General features: G+C 36.5%; 1 protein-coding gene across 2 annotated transcripts in view; it reads left to right on the top strand.

The window, feature by feature from the left end:
* Window positions 1-14,240, top strand: part of HMMR (hyaluronan mediated motility receptor) — a 31,659-nt gene that overhangs the window by 5,334 nt on the left and 12,085 nt on the right. For both annotated transcript variants that reach the window (XM_040239455.1, XM_040239456.1), the window contains exons 4-11: window positions 1,074-1,121; window positions 6,397-6,585; window positions 7,626-7,712; window positions 7,797-7,897; window positions 10,144-10,218; window positions 10,349-10,527; window positions 11,162-11,310; window positions 12,730-12,944. In XM_040239455.1, coding sequence (XP_040095389.1) covers window positions 1,074-1,121; window positions 6,397-6,585; window positions 7,626-7,712; window positions 7,797-7,897; window positions 10,144-10,218; window positions 10,349-10,527; window positions 11,162-11,310; window positions 12,730-12,944 — 1,043 coding nt within the window. The remainder of the gene's footprint in view (window positions 1-1,073; window positions 1,122-6,396; window positions 6,586-7,625; window positions 7,713-7,796; window positions 7,898-10,143; window positions 10,219-10,348; window positions 10,528-11,161; window positions 11,311-12,729; window positions 12,945-14,240) is intronic.

The following is a 14,240-nucleotide window of genomic DNA, read 5'->3' as shown; positions in this document are numbered from 1 at the left end:
CTACTTAAGGACACTATTGGCCCCTAAACAACAATATAAGTATAAAATATACAGCAAATTTTGAAGACTTAGTACCAAAAATATAAAATATCTTGCTAATAATTTTATATTAATGGCATGTTGAAATATACTTTTGATATTTTGGGTAAAGTGAAATGTGTTATTAACACTTTTATATATGGCTATCAGAAAATTTGAAAATATATGCATGGTTTGCATTATATCTTTATGGGCAGCACTGATATAAGCATCCTTTTCTTGGAAATTGATGTAAATTTCTTGACTTAAATTTCTTGGAGAAACAGTTCGGAAATTTTAGATTAATTATAGAATTCACAAACCAAAACTAAATTACATACAAGTTGGTGTAAAACTCCTACATAATAGGCCTTCAAGGAAGGCCTATTTCATTTTCCTGACCTTCCTAGAAAATGCAATCAGGTGGAAAATTAAACATGTGACAGGCCATCCGCCATGTTAGAAATATATAAAATGCATTTTGTTCAAGATGTTTATGACTTTTCTTCCATCTGTAGATGGAAAAGATAGATATTCTGTTTTTGGCCATTATCTCACAAAGACTGATGAATATAAAAATATATGTAAAAAACACATCTTACTGAGAATAAAGGCAATGAGTAGATTAGAATCAGTTTGTACTATTTCAGTTTTTCTTCATGTCTTTGCATTTGTACTATTTTTTGTTTGGGGGATCTAGGTTTAAGTTGATATCTCTTTTTAAGACTTTTTTTTCTTCTAAGACAGTATAATTAAATACTCAAAATGTATTATTTAACATTAGAAAAGAAGACCTGTTATTTTCACTGAACTTGTTAGCAAAAGTCTAATCTATTGGGCTAAAAACATTCAAACCTGAAATATTTTAAGATTTGAAGAAACTTCTTTCATTGGCTAGATAATTCACCTACAAAATATTTACTAGACATAATGAAATGTTTAAAATAGAAATTAATCTTTTGGAACCCTTAATCTTTCCTGATAACTAAAAATCAAAATTGGCTATATTTGTGGTACTTAAAGCTGATTGTCACTGTTCTTTGATTTTTAAATAGAAGGAATCTCAGAAGAATGATAAAGATTTGAAGATGTTGGAAAAAGAGGTGAGCAATACATTTAAGTTACTGAAAAACATAGAGTCAAGAGACAAGGATTCTGTTGTTGTTTGAGCAGTCAGATAATGAAACATATGTACCATCCAGACTGGTACCTACAGGGTAACCAATCGTTGGCTCTGATACCATATTGTAGACCTTGATTGTCAATGTAGCATACTAAGGGAGGGATATAAGATCATCTATGTCATGAAAAACCGATAAGTAAAACTCAGTATTTTAGTTTGTATGTGGATCAAATGATTTACCTTTCCTCATAGCATACGCTATTCCTACATGCTAATCTCTGTGTTAAGACAGTAGCTACCTAGAGAATTGCTTGGTAAGCATGAAATCCTAGCAGGTTAGTTGAATTGCAATGGAGTTGTGCTAACTTAATGCATCTCTGCACTAAAGTATATCCTTTCTCAAGGATAAAATGACCAACTTCGTGTGTACTATCCGATACGGTAGCCATTCACCACACGTGACTATTTAAATAAGAATTCAGTTCCACTAGTCGCACTTCACCTGCTCAATAGGCACTTGTAGACTGTGGCTACCTCACTGAACAGTGCATTTCCGCCGTAGAAGAAATCTTTTTTGAGCAAAACTAACCTAAAAAACCTGCTTACTTTTTTTTTTTAATGTGTACATATATGTGTGTGTATGTATATGGATGAGTATAACTGCTTTACAATGTTGTGTTAGCTTTTTACATACAACAGAGTGAATCAGTTATATATACACATGTCCCCTCCCTCTTGAAGGTTCCCTTCCATCCCAGCTCTCTAGGTCATCACAGAGCACTGAGCTGAACTCTATGCTATACAGCAGCTTCACATTAGCTATTTATAAAAAACCTGTTTACTTCTGTAAGCAGGGCAAGGCAGGTCACTGCCAGCTTTGCTTTTCTGGCAGTCTTTTTTCTACATTTCCACTACTGACCAACTCTCTCTGGTAGACATATTAAACTTTCCATTGATTACAGTTTAATGTTGGCTTTCAGTTCAGTTCACTTCAGTTGCTAAGTCGTGTCTGACTCTTTGCGACCCCATGAATCACAGCACGCCAGGCCTCCCTGTCCATCACCATCTCCTGGAGTTCACTCAGACTCACGTCCAAAGAGTCGGTGATGCCACCCAGCCATCTCATCCTCTGTCGTCCCCTTCTCCTCCTGCCCCCAATCTCTCCCAGCATCAGAGTCTTTTCCAATGAGTCAACTCTTCGCATAAGGTGGTCAAAGTACTGGAGTCTCAGCTTTAGCATCATTCCTTCCAAAGAATACCCAGGGCTGATCTTCAGAATGGACTGGTTGGATCTCCTTGCAGTCCAAGGGACTCTCAAGAGTCTTCGCCAACACCACAGTTCAAAAGCATCAATTCTTCGGTGCTCAGCTTTCTTCACAGTCCAACTCTCACATCCATACATGACCACTGGAAAAACCATAGCCTTGACTAGATGGACCTTTGTTGGCAAAGTAATGTCTCTGCTTTTGAATATGCTCTCTAGGTTGGTCATAACTTTTCTTCCAAGGAGTAAGCGTCTTTTAATTTCATGGCTGCAATTACCATCTGCAGTGATTTTGGAGCCCCAAAAAATAAAGTCTGACACTGTTTCCACTGTTTCCCCATCTATTTGCCGTGAAGTGATGGGACCAGATGCCATGATCTTTGTTTTCTGAATGTTGAGCTTTAAGCCAACTTTTCCACTCTCCTCTTTCACTTTCATTAAGAGGCTTTTTAGTTCCTTATCACTTTCTTACATAAGGGTGGTGTCATCTGCATATCTGAGGTTATTGATATTTCTCCTGGCAATCTTGATTCCAGCTTGTGCTTCTTCCAGCCCAGCGTTTCTCATAATGTACTCTGCATAGAAGTTAAATAAGCAGGGTGACAATATACAGCCTTGACGTACTCCTTTTCCTATTTGGAACCAGTCTGTTGTTCCATGTGCAGTTCTAACTGTTGCTTCCTGACCTGCATGCAGATTTCTCAAGAGGCAGGTTAGGTGGTCTGGTATTCCCATCTCTTTCAGAATTTTCCACAGTTTATTGTGATCCACACAGTCAAAGGCTTTGGCATAGTCAATAAAGCAGAAATAGATGTTTTTTATGGAACTCTCTTGCTTTTTCCATGATCCAGCGGATGTTGGCAATTTGATCTCTGGTTCCTCTGCCTTTTCTAAAACCAGCTTGAACATCTGGAAGTTCACGGTTCACGTATTGCTGAAGCCTGGCTTGCAGAATTTTGAGCATTACTTTTCATTCCAATCCCAAAGAAATGTTGGCTTAGGCCAGGAATATGTCAAGATAACTTTGAAAATCTCTGCCCTTGTTTCTCTGATCCTTTTTTGTATCTATTTTAATAACATTAGCTATCATTTTATTGAGGACACATGCCTGTGATATAGGAGTAAATACTTAGAGATTTAATAACTAAGTGTCTCTGGAGGTAGCTGATGAGGGAGTGGCAGTTCCAGAGTTAGAACTAGTCATTTGTATCAGTTACTTAATCTTTTAGAAGAAAAATTTTTTAGAAATACTGCTATATATTATTTAACCCCCTCCCCAAGTATTTGTTGTTTGTTTGGCTAATTTGAATTAAATATCAGTATTTAATTTAAAAGTAAAATTTCATGGAAAACAAACTCAGATTTCTGACTACTGTTGCAGAATAAAAAGATCTGACAGGACAATTTCTGCATTCCCCTCCAGGGCAACAATCTACTAGGCTTGTGCAGGGTTGCCTTCTTTTTTAAAAAAATTATATTTTTTAATTGACATATAATTGACTTAATGTTGTACAGATCTCTGCAGTACAGCAAAGTGACTCAGTTTTACACATATAAATGTTCTTTTTTTTTTTTTTCACTTTTTAAAAAAATATTCTTTTCCATTGTGGTTTATCCCAGGAGATCATACAGTTCCCTGTGCTATACAATAGGACATTGTTGCTTATCCATTCTAAAAGTAATAGATTGCATCTACCTGGGTTGCCTTCTTTAGACATCGCATTTGCTGTCAGTCCTCACCTGGTCTTTTTATATTGTCTACTTCGTCATGTAGGCATTTGAGTTTACAAACCCTTCTTTATACTTCTTTAACTGAAAAAAGGGTGATGTAGATAGTCTTAAATGTTCTTTTTCTGCTTTATAGTACTATGCTATGAACATTGATTGTAAACCAATAATGTAAGAATAAAGAATCTTACCGTTGGGAGTCTTAAATCTCGTTCAGATCCTAGCATCTAGTTCACAGCCATATATGTAAGTGGTGCTTGATATATTTTTAGTTAAGTATTATTGGCTTATAATACTGAGATAAGTTTGAATACAAAGCCAGTAAGAATAGAAAATGCTTTTTATGTGACTTAATATAGCTGTCCCCACTTTAGTACTCTTGCCTGGAAAATCCCATGGGTGGAGGAGCCTGGTATGCTGCAGTCCATGGGGTCGCTAAGAGTCGGACATGACTCGCTCATGACTGAGCGACTTCACTTTCACTTTTCACTTCCATGCATTGGAGAAGGGAATGGCAACCCACTCCAGGGACGGGGGAGCCTGGTGGGCTGCCATCTATGGGGTCGCACAGAGTTGGACACGACTGAAGTGACTTAGCAGCAGCAGCAGCAATATAGCTGTGCTTTCTTGATACTTTTATACCAAGCAAAAAGTCTATTTTGAAGTGAAGTGAAAGTGTCTGACTCTTTGCGACCCCATGGACTTTTCAGTCCATGGAATTTTCTAGGCCAGAGTACTGGTGTGGGTAGCTTTTCCCTTCTACAGGGGATCTTCCCAACCCAGGGATCAAACCCAGGTCTCCCACATTGTGGGCGGATTCTTTACCAGCTGAGCCACAAGGGAAACCCAGGAATACTGGAGTGGGTAGACTATCCCTTCTCCATCGGATCTTCCTGACCCAGGAATCAAACTGGGGTCTCCTGCAGTTGCAGGCTGATTTTTTTCCCAGCTGAGCTATCAGGGAAGCAATAAAGTCTACTGTGGTAAATGTTTTATGTGCACTAGAAAAGAATGTAAATGCACTTGTTGGTTATAGTGGTCTATATACATCACTTAGTTCAAGTCATTTAATAGTTTTCTTCAGATCTATTATTTGTGCTGATGTTTTTGTGTGTTTGTTAGTTCTGAGAAATTTTTAGACTTCCAGCTCTGTGGATTAATCTCTTTTTAATTCTGTCAGTTTTGACTTTGTATATTTGTTACAATAGTACTTTGTTGTACATGAAAAATTTAAGATTATGTCTTCTCTTGAAACAACCTTTGACTATAAAATTTCTTTGTTACTGGTAATAATGTTTGCCTTAAGTCTGCTTTGTATATTATTAACATAGCCATGCCAGCTTTCATTTATCTAATGTTTACATGATAAACCTTTTCTATTACCTTTATTGTCAGTCTATCAGTCCTTATATTTAAGTGCATTTTTATAAACATCTGAGATCATTTCCTTCAGCCTGAAAAACTTTCTTTAATATTTCTTGTTGTGCAGTTTTACTGTTGGCAAATATTCTCTTCTTTTTTGTTTTTTCCCTCTGAAAAATGTCTGTATATCACCTTCATATTTAAAGGCAATTTTCATTGGGAATAGAATTTTATATCGGCAGATTTTCCCATACATTTTAAACATTTCATTATCTTCTGGCTTCCACATTTCCTGTTGACAAATATTTGTTTTTTATTTTGGTTTTGGTTTTTACCCATTAGTTGCATCAGGTGTGATGGCTTGCTAATGCCTACCACACCCTACCCAGGAGCCCTGTTCTGTTTTCCCAGAAATAAAGGTATTTAGCATTTTAAGCTGTAATTTGAATTCCTATAATTAGAACTAAAGAAGAGAAGAACTTGTATAAGGTAGCAATGCCTTAAAAGTAAATAAACAGTATAATTATACCTAGAAGTTTATGGCAGTTTGAATTCTCAGTTCTTAAAATGCTTACAGATTTTCAAGATGTGTCATAAAGTAAATATGATTGCTCAAACAGCTAAGACTATTGAAGAACATCATATCACAATCAGAGGTTTTTCTAGAACTTTAATGTTTTGATTATCATTAGTACCTAGTACTGGAGGAGAACATGGAAACTCCCTCCAGTATTCTTGCTTGGAGAATCCCCATGGACAGAGGAGCCTGGCAGGCTACTGTCCATGGGGTCACAAAGAGTTGTACACAGCTGAGTGACTAAGCACAGCACTGGACAGCATCTCGTAACTGTATTGGCAGTAATACATGAGTTGTTCATTTCATTTCCTTGTTCCTGTCCAGATCCGCATTCTTGTGCAGGAGCGTGGAGCTCAGGACAGGCGGATCCAGGATCTGGAAGCTGAGTTGGAGAAGGTGGAAGCAAAGCTAAACGCTGCCGTCAGGGAAAAAACATCTCTCTCTGCAAGTAATGCTTCACTGGAAAAACAGCTTATTGAATTAACCAAGACTAATGAGCTCCTAAAATCTAAGGTATTTGAACCTCATAATCTTTACAATTGAATAAAAAACAGTTATGTTTTTTTCCTTATAGAGCTGTTTGGGAATTTGAGGCCTAGTTTTGTCATTTAACTTCATAAATGTACTTTAAATATTAAGCCACTCTCAATAGGAATTATGGTGCATGGCACGTAAGAGAATATAAACAATCGTTTACTTTTTGTTTTAACATCTGACATTTTCTCACCCTCCTTCAAAGTCACTCCCAGTTAGTAAGACCACTAATAACGTTTTAGAATTTACATCTAGAAGTATCTTTAAAGATCTTTCTCTGCAATAAATAATAGCATGATAGCAGGCCTCTGTCTTAAATCTCTTTGGGAATGCAGTAGAAAATGAATAAATGTGTGGACTAAATAATGCTCAGTAGATAAATTGTGTTTATCAATATTAATAAACTAATAGATCTTAAAGGACTTAATATGGTCATCCTGCTTTTTATAGAAGTGGGAGGAAGCTGTAAATCACCGTTCAGCTTAATAAAAATCTATTATTCAGGGCCTGTAACATGCTGGGCTCTTTGCTTACAAAGGGAGTAAGGATGCATAAGAATTAAGCACGGGCAAGACAGAAGATTCCTGAGCCTCACTTAGGCAGATTATCATTTATTAGGCCTGTGATGGACCCTATAGTCTGCATATTTCAAAGTAGACAAGACAATGCAAATGCAGTTTGTTAAGCAAACACACTTGAATTAACCAATTTTTACAGACAAAACTCTGCAAAAATCTTGTTTTAGAGCCACACAGTAGACTTTCCAGCATATACAGATAAACAATCACTGAAGCTGATTTCAAAAGTAGACCAGAAAGTCACATGAAGGAAAAGGAGGGACAAGAATAGAAATAGTATAAAGCCAGTAATCCCAGTGTGGGTTAAGGATACTTTTCTCTACCAAAGTATGTTGTAATCAAATAGTAGTCCCTATAATAAAATACTCGATATTTAAGTGATTTTTACACAACTTTAGTAAAAAAATATTTCTCAATTTTTTATGTGTTTGCTCTACTCAGTTTTCTGAAGATAATAACCAGAAGAATTTGAGAATTCTAAGCCTTGAGTTGATGAAACTGAGAAACAAAAGGGAAACCAAGATGAGGGTGAGTAATACCTTAGGTAAGTTTTCTGGAACTGGGGATCTGAACAAGTTCTCATTTCCTAAAACAGATATTTCTGTTGTGTAGAGCATGATGGCTAAACAGGAAGGCATGGAGGTGAAGCTGCAGCTCACCCAGAAGAACCTCGTGGAGTCTCAGGAGAAAATAGTGCAACTCGAGGGGAAACTGTGAGTGACTAAAAGAAAAGCAGTTACATTGTGTAACCAGTTTTGTATTTGGCTTTCTTGGCTAGTTATTTCTCCATACTCATCTCAGTGCCTGCCTCCACTTGCCCTATTTCTTTTCCTAAGTAACAGCTGAACCCTAATCGTTCTCCAACATTTTATGCTGAAAAGAAATATGAATGTATTATGTTTGTACGTCTTCTGTATCAGTGTTGAGGAAAGGCACATAATCTTATGGAGGTTGTAACGAGACCGAAACTGAGAAGTACTGATACAGGAAGCTATGATTAATTTACAATCCTAGACTTCTTTTAATTACTAAACTGTACAGATCGTAAGTATTCATTTTAATGATTTGACAATTGTGTACTCCTGTGTAACCACCACACAAACAAGATAGAGAACACTGTCATTCCTTCACAAAGTCCACTCATGCTCCTTTCTGCTCCCTATTCCTCCCCGCGGTTACCCCCGACCCCTGCAACCTCTTTCTGACTTCCATCATCGTAAGTTAATTTGACTTTTTGGGGACATTTATCATCACATGCTGGAGAAGGCAATGGCACCCCTCTCCAATACTCTTGCCTGGAAGATCCCATGGACGGAGGAGCCTGGTAGGCTGCAGTCCATGGGGTCGCTGAGAGTTGGACACGACTCAGTGACTTCACTTTGACTTTTCACTTTCATGCATTGGAGAAGGAAATGGCAACCCCCTCCAGTGTTCTTGCCTGGAGAATCCCAGGGACGGGGGAGCCTGGTGGGCTGCTGTTTCTGGGGTCGCACAGAGTCGGACACGCCTGAAGCGCCTTAGCAGCAGCAGCAGCAGCATCACATGCATGCATATACGTCTCTATGTGGCTTTTTTGTTTTCCCTGGACATGCTGCACATCTTGCAGGCTCTTAGTTCCCTGACCAGGTCTCAAACCCATGTGCTTTGCGTTGAAAGTGCAGAGTCAAGATTCATCCATATTGTTGTGTGTATTATATGTTTCTTTCATTTCTGAGTAGTATTCCACTATACAAATATACCTCCATTGTTCATTACTCTCCTAATGATCAGTACTTGGGTTTCCAATTTTTGACTATTGTCAATAAGACTACTATATTTACCTTTTTGTAGACATGGGTTTTTGTTTCTCTGAGTAAATATCTAGGAGTGGAATTTCAAGGTCATGGTGCTGTGTACGTATGATGTTTTCCATGTAGTTTGTTTTGTTGTTTATTTATTTATTTGGCTGTGCCATGTCTTAGTTGCAGCATGCAGGATCTTTAGTTGTGACCTGTGGGATCTGTCCTGGGCCAGGGATTGAACCTGGGCCTTCTTTAATGGGAGCATGGAGTCTTGGCCACTGGATCACCAGGGAAGTCCCCATGTAATGCTTTTTTAAAAGCTCAAAGTGTTTATACAGTTTTACACTCCTACTTTACAATACATGATGGTTCCATTCATTCCATATCCTAACCAATATTTGTCCTGGAGGCAGGCATGGCAACCTATTCCAGTATTCTTGCCTGGAGAATCTCGTGGACAGAGCCTGGAGGGCTATAGTCCATTGGGTTGCAAAGAGACAGCCATGACTGAATCGACTTAACAGTCATATACGCATTGATACTTGATATTATCAGCCTGTCTGATTTCAGCCTTTCTAGTGGATGTAAAGTAGTATATCATCTATGTTTTCAATTTGTTGCTGTTAATGTCAGACATCTTTTTTATGTGCTTATTGACCACTCATATATATCCTTTCATAAGATATCTACTAAAGTCCCTTGCCCCTTTCTCAATAAGTAACTGAATAAAAGGCAGCCTGGAAGAAAGGCTTTGAAGCACACAAAATTCTATTTTGTATGTGTGGTGGGTGGGAATTTTAAGAAAGCTACAGGAAAGCTGATTTCTAATACACTCAGAGTGTTACACATCTATAACTGTGTACAGACTCTCATCATCATAAGCCTTTTGTCAGAATATATTTGGAAAGCTTTCTCACTTAAAAAAACAACAACAACAAACTTGAGCCTCCTACTTGCATAAATTGTCAACATGAGCAGTCACACAAATTAATGGTTAGGAGTTTAGAACCTAGAGTCAGCCTGCCTGAGAGAACAGTATCTGCCACAGAGTAAGCATCTCTGTAGAGTAAGCTTACTCTGCACCAGAATAATGCTTACCCTGTACCAGAGATGCTTACTCTGGTACAGAGTAAGTATGATTATTGTGTATATTAATGTATGGTTTTGTTTTTTTTTAGTGTTTCAATAGAGAAGGAAAAGACTGATGAAAAATCTGAAACAGAAAAGCTCTTAGAATACATTGAAGAAATAAGGTAATATGAAGAGTAGTTTTTGGACTTTGTTTTATTGAAGTGCGATGAATGCATCATTTTCATCTCTTTTCATTTAATGTTTCCTCTGCTTAAATAGATGTGCTCTTCAACATAATTTGTTTTAATACAGTTGTGCATCAGATCAAGTGGAAAAATACAAGGTAGATATTGCCCAGTTAGAAGAAAATCTGAAAGAGAAGAATCATGAAGTTTTAAGCCTTAAGCAGTCTCTTGAGGAAAATATTACTATATTGTCTAAACAAATAGAAGACATGAAGTCTAAATGCCAGGTGCTTGAAGAAGAAAAAGGTATTCTATTGTTTATAGTACTATTTTCTTTAGATAAATACTACCTATGATAGTTTTTAAAAGTACTGATATGTTATAGCAAGTTTAAATAATTACATAAACAACAATGAAAATTTTGTTTTATGCATGGGGATTTTTATCTTTTATGCTATTTGTTATCTGTTTATTTGAATATATTGCTTGTCTTGATTGAAATATACGCCGTTGACCTCCTCATTGGGTGGCCATTTAAAATTGGTAGACACATAGAGCTAGGTTTGAAGATTTTATTATATAACATATGTACTGTTTTATATGTAGTAATGACAGGAACTTCAGAATTTTTTTTCCCTCTTTGGAAATACTTGACCTCTGTGTGTTTGTGTGTGTGTTAGTCACTCAGTCATGTCTGACTCTTTGTGACCCCATGGACTATAGCTCCCCAGGCTCCTCTGTCCATGGAATTCTCCAAGCAAGAATATTGGAGTAGATCACCATTCCCTTCTCCAGGGGACCTTCCCAACCCAGGGATTGAACCTTGGTCTCCCGCATTATGGGCAGATTCTTTATGCTCTGAACCACCACGGAAATCTGGGTTTTTCAAAAGTAATATTAGTATCTAACTACAGCATTGTTGATATTTTTCCTTTTCTAGAAGACCTCATCAATAGGAACAGAGAACTGGACGAAAATCTAAATTCTGAGATACAAAGCTTAAAAGAGAGGTCTATTCTTAAAAAACAAGAACATGAAGAGCTGCAACAAAAAGTATTGCAAATGGATTCACTTCTGCAACAAGAGAAGGTATTTTACAATATTAAGAAAGCCTAGGGCTTCTTTTATGTCATACATTTCCCTGTGTATCAGAAACCTTTAAATTGTATATATCCTTTGATCCAACAGTTCTACTTTTAGATTCTTATCCTGAGGAAGTAATCATGTCTTTGCTGCATATTTAACTGATATCACCACAGTTATTCATGATTTGAAAAATTTAAGCAACAGTTGAAACAATATAGGGAAATTGTTTTAATTTTTTTTTCAGCACATTCTTGTGTTAGACTACTACATAGGCATTTACAGTTCTGTGGTAAAAGAGTGTCTAATTAGACAAAAAACCAAATGTGACTTTTTGAAATCCAGATTACATAAAGAACATTTTACATATCAATGAAAAACACAGGAAGTTCATTAAAAAATCATAATAACAATCCTGGTGATCCAGTGGTTAATACTCCGAGCTTCCCCTGCAGGGGTCGCAAGTTTGATGCCTGGTCTGGGAATGGAGATCTTGCATGGCTCTCAGTGCTGCCAAAAAAATTTTTTTAATTAAACAAAAAAGTTTTTTTAATGGGCATAGGATGGAAATAGATAATTCTTAGCAGTAGAAATTCAGATAGCTTGTAAAATGAGAAGATGCTGTACTTGTCATAATAATCAAAGAAATGTTTTGGTGTTTTTTTCCACTTCCAAGATTGGCACAAGTTAAAACGTTTGGTAATATAATATATTGGTGAGAATTAGTCAAGCAAGCAAGTACTCATGTGAACTAATGTGAAATATTATATTGTTGGCAATCTGCAGTGACAAAGGAATTAGGTAGATCTATATATACTGACTTGAAAAGACCTCAACAACTATTTTTATGATATTTTAAATGATATGCGCAGTATATTTAATTTATGTTTTAAAAGAATGTAAATATATAGAAAAAGACCATAAGGCTTATAATGCAAAATTTAGTGGTTATTTTGATTGGAATGGGGAGTAGTCAAAGGCAATTTTTCCTTTATTCATAATGTTAGAATTCTTTTTGCAATGGTGATTTACTTGTATTTTTTCATTCTTATTTACTTATATAACTTTAAAATATTTCTATATAACATTGAAATCATAATACTCTTTATATAGTATCATATGAGAAAAATATATGATAAAAGCCAGTTGTAGAATATAATTTTTGTTGTCTAAGAAGTGTGTGTTGCATAGGAAAAAGACTGAAATAACATTTACCCCAATCTTAACAAAGGGTAGGATATAATCCATGACAGAATGAATATGAATCTCTCAAGTTTCTCAGAGGCTCTCGAGTTTAGTGTCCATACTTCATTAGTTGTACTTCTCTTTTGTCCTTAGTAAAATCTCACAGATTATTCAATTTAATTATTTATTAAATTGTCAAAACCTTTCAGATGATTTTGCTGGCTTTCTATCAATATGCAGGAATTATCTTCTGGTCTTCAGCAGAAGCTCTGTTCTTTTCAAGAAGAAATGATTAAAGAGAGAACTCTCTTTGAGGGAGAATTAAAGCAGGCCTTGGATGAGCTGGATAAATTACAGCAAAAGGAGGAACAAGCTGAAAACCTGCTTAAGCAACTGGAAGAGGAAGCAGAATCTAGAGCTGCAGAACTAAAACGCCTTGAAGAAAAGCTGAAAGGGTTCGTATTAATAGGACTTCATGTTTATAATTAAAAGTTATTTTCTAGTACATTCTCTTGGGATTCCCACACCAATCATGTGAGTGGTGAGGTTGGAATTATTTTACAAATAAGGAATTTTCTTTTTTTTTTTTTTTTTTTAATTTACTTTTGTCTGTGCTGGGTCTTCATTGCTGCATGCAGGCTTTCTCTAGTTGTGAGCAGGGGCTACTTTCATGGGCTCTAGGGCACCCAGGCTTCAGTACTTATAACACATGGGCTCAGTAGCTGCCATGCAGACTCCAGAGTGTAGGCTCAGTTCTTGTGGCACATAGGCTTAGTTGCCCTGCGGCATGTGACATCTTCCCAGACCAGGGACTGAACCCATGGTCTCCTACATTAGCAGGCAGATTCTTAACCACTGGACCACCAGGGAAGTCCACAAATAAGAAGAAAGAGACACAGAGAGGTAAAGTACATGTGCGGGAAGTGCAGATAGACAGGTATGACAGCCCAAGTGAGAAACCATTCCCTTTTCTTATTTAAAGTTCAAAGAGGGAGCCACAAACACTTCAGAAATAACAATCAAAAACCAAAACGGGGAAGAAACAACCAGCACTGGGGGAAATCCAGAAATTAAAAATGTATCATTAAAAGTAGAAAGCCTGAGATCCAGTGTCTTTTTTCTTCTTTGTTTAATTTCATATTATTTTCACATTATATGCCCTTCATCACATTTATTTACAGTATCCAAGTTGATTCTTGAGTTCAAATTGTAAACAAATACTTGAATTCTTGGGATCTCAGCAGTAAACATTTTCTAGCAAGGAACTAGACATAACCTTACAGAATCATCACTTATATCACAACTATGTATCTATCTCTTATTAGGTGCTTTTTTATTAATCCCTTTTCTATTTTCTTTTAGTGCTTAGTGATTTTAAAAAACACCAAATTTTTTTATATATGCCTGCATTTTGGGGAACAGTACCAAAGTGTAATTAGGAGGATTGTTTCATCTTGTAGCCAGCCTCAGGGAACAGGTACATTAAGAAACTTGAGTGGATGATGTCAATTTCAGAAAGAAAAATGAGATAATCATTTATTCTAACTCAAAGAACTCAGTTCAAAGGTCAGGAGATAAAGATTTTATTACTAGATCTGTTAGTTAAATGTGTGATTCTGAGCAAGACTATCTTAATTTCTTTTGTTTTCTGTTTCATTAGATACAAAACAAAGGCGTTTTATGGAATTATTTGTAAGGTCCTTTCCAGTGTGGAAATTTCAGGATTAAGAGAAAAACTTAGGAGTTGACAG

The sequence above is a fragment of the Oryx dammah genome, unplaced genomic scaffold, assembly GCF_014754425.2.
Source record: "Oryx dammah isolate SB20612 unplaced genomic scaffold, SCBI_Odam_1.1 HiC_scaffold_5, whole genome shotgun sequence".
NCBI lineage: Eukaryota > Metazoa > Chordata > Mammalia > Artiodactyla > Bovidae > Oryx > Oryx dammah.
Note: the sequence above shows the minus strand (reverse complement) of the source record. Positions and strands in the feature narration are given on the sequence as shown.